Raw genomic sequence first — 696 nt, 5'->3', positions numbered from 1 at the left:
GAGGGCAAAGAGGCGGCGTTGAACCGAGCCGGAAGATCGGGCGAAGAATGCAAACGTTTTCGGAAGCGAAAAAAGAAAAACGTTTGAATAATGTCTTGAGTGAAGAAAGAGAAAAGATACACATGACACGCAAAAAATATCGACCACTTCATATAAAAAGAGGACAAAATGGTGGTAATAATCTGATACAAAACTTTGAAAATTACCTAAAGACGTAGAGATCCCTTACCTTAGTAGCATTAGGCCGATACCAAGTCACTTCAGGGGTCACCTCACCCCTAGCCTCGCACGGGATACTCACGTTCCCCCCCACCTCCACTCGCGAATCCAGCGGCCGAGGCGAGAACTTCAGTCGCTCTGTTGCCGAAGGAAAGGAAAGGAGAGGAAATTAGATTCTTTAAAAGGGAGAGAAAGGGAGGTAAAGAGAAAAAGAAATTGAGTTAATTCTATTAAAGGGAGAGAAGAGGAAGTAAAGTAAAAGAAATTAAATCAAAATTAAGGAAGACAAAATGAAGTAAAGGAAAAGAAATGAAATTAAAATTTATTAGAGGAAGAGAAAGGAAAAGAAAATAAGAGAAAACAGGGTGAAATAAATATGTGCTTTTTTATCCCTTGACGAGGACAGTGTGGAAGATAACTGAGGTATTAATAATGTTCTTTTTATCCCTCAGTGATAAGGAAGATGATTGAGATGTA

The 696-nt window shown here is 39.2% G+C and overlaps 1 protein-coding gene across 1 annotated transcript in view; it reads right to left on the bottom strand.

Annotated features, from left to right (window-relative positions):
• Positions 1 to 696, bottom strand: part of LOC119589409 (inactive tyrosine-protein kinase 7-like) — an 85,499-nt gene that overhangs the window by 6,777 nt on the left and 78,026 nt on the right. The window contains exon 11 of the mRNA XM_037938020.1: positions 230 to 357. Coding sequence (XP_037793948.1) covers positions 230 to 357 — 128 coding nt within the window. The remainder of the gene's footprint in view (positions 1 to 229; positions 358 to 696) is intronic.

Source organism: Penaeus monodon, chromosome 25 (genome assembly GCF_015228065.2).
Source record: "Penaeus monodon isolate SGIC_2016 chromosome 25, NSTDA_Pmon_1, whole genome shotgun sequence".
Lineage (NCBI taxonomy): Eukaryota > Metazoa > Arthropoda > Malacostraca > Decapoda > Penaeidae > Penaeus > Penaeus monodon.
This window is presented reverse-complemented; position numbering and strand designations above follow the sequence as displayed.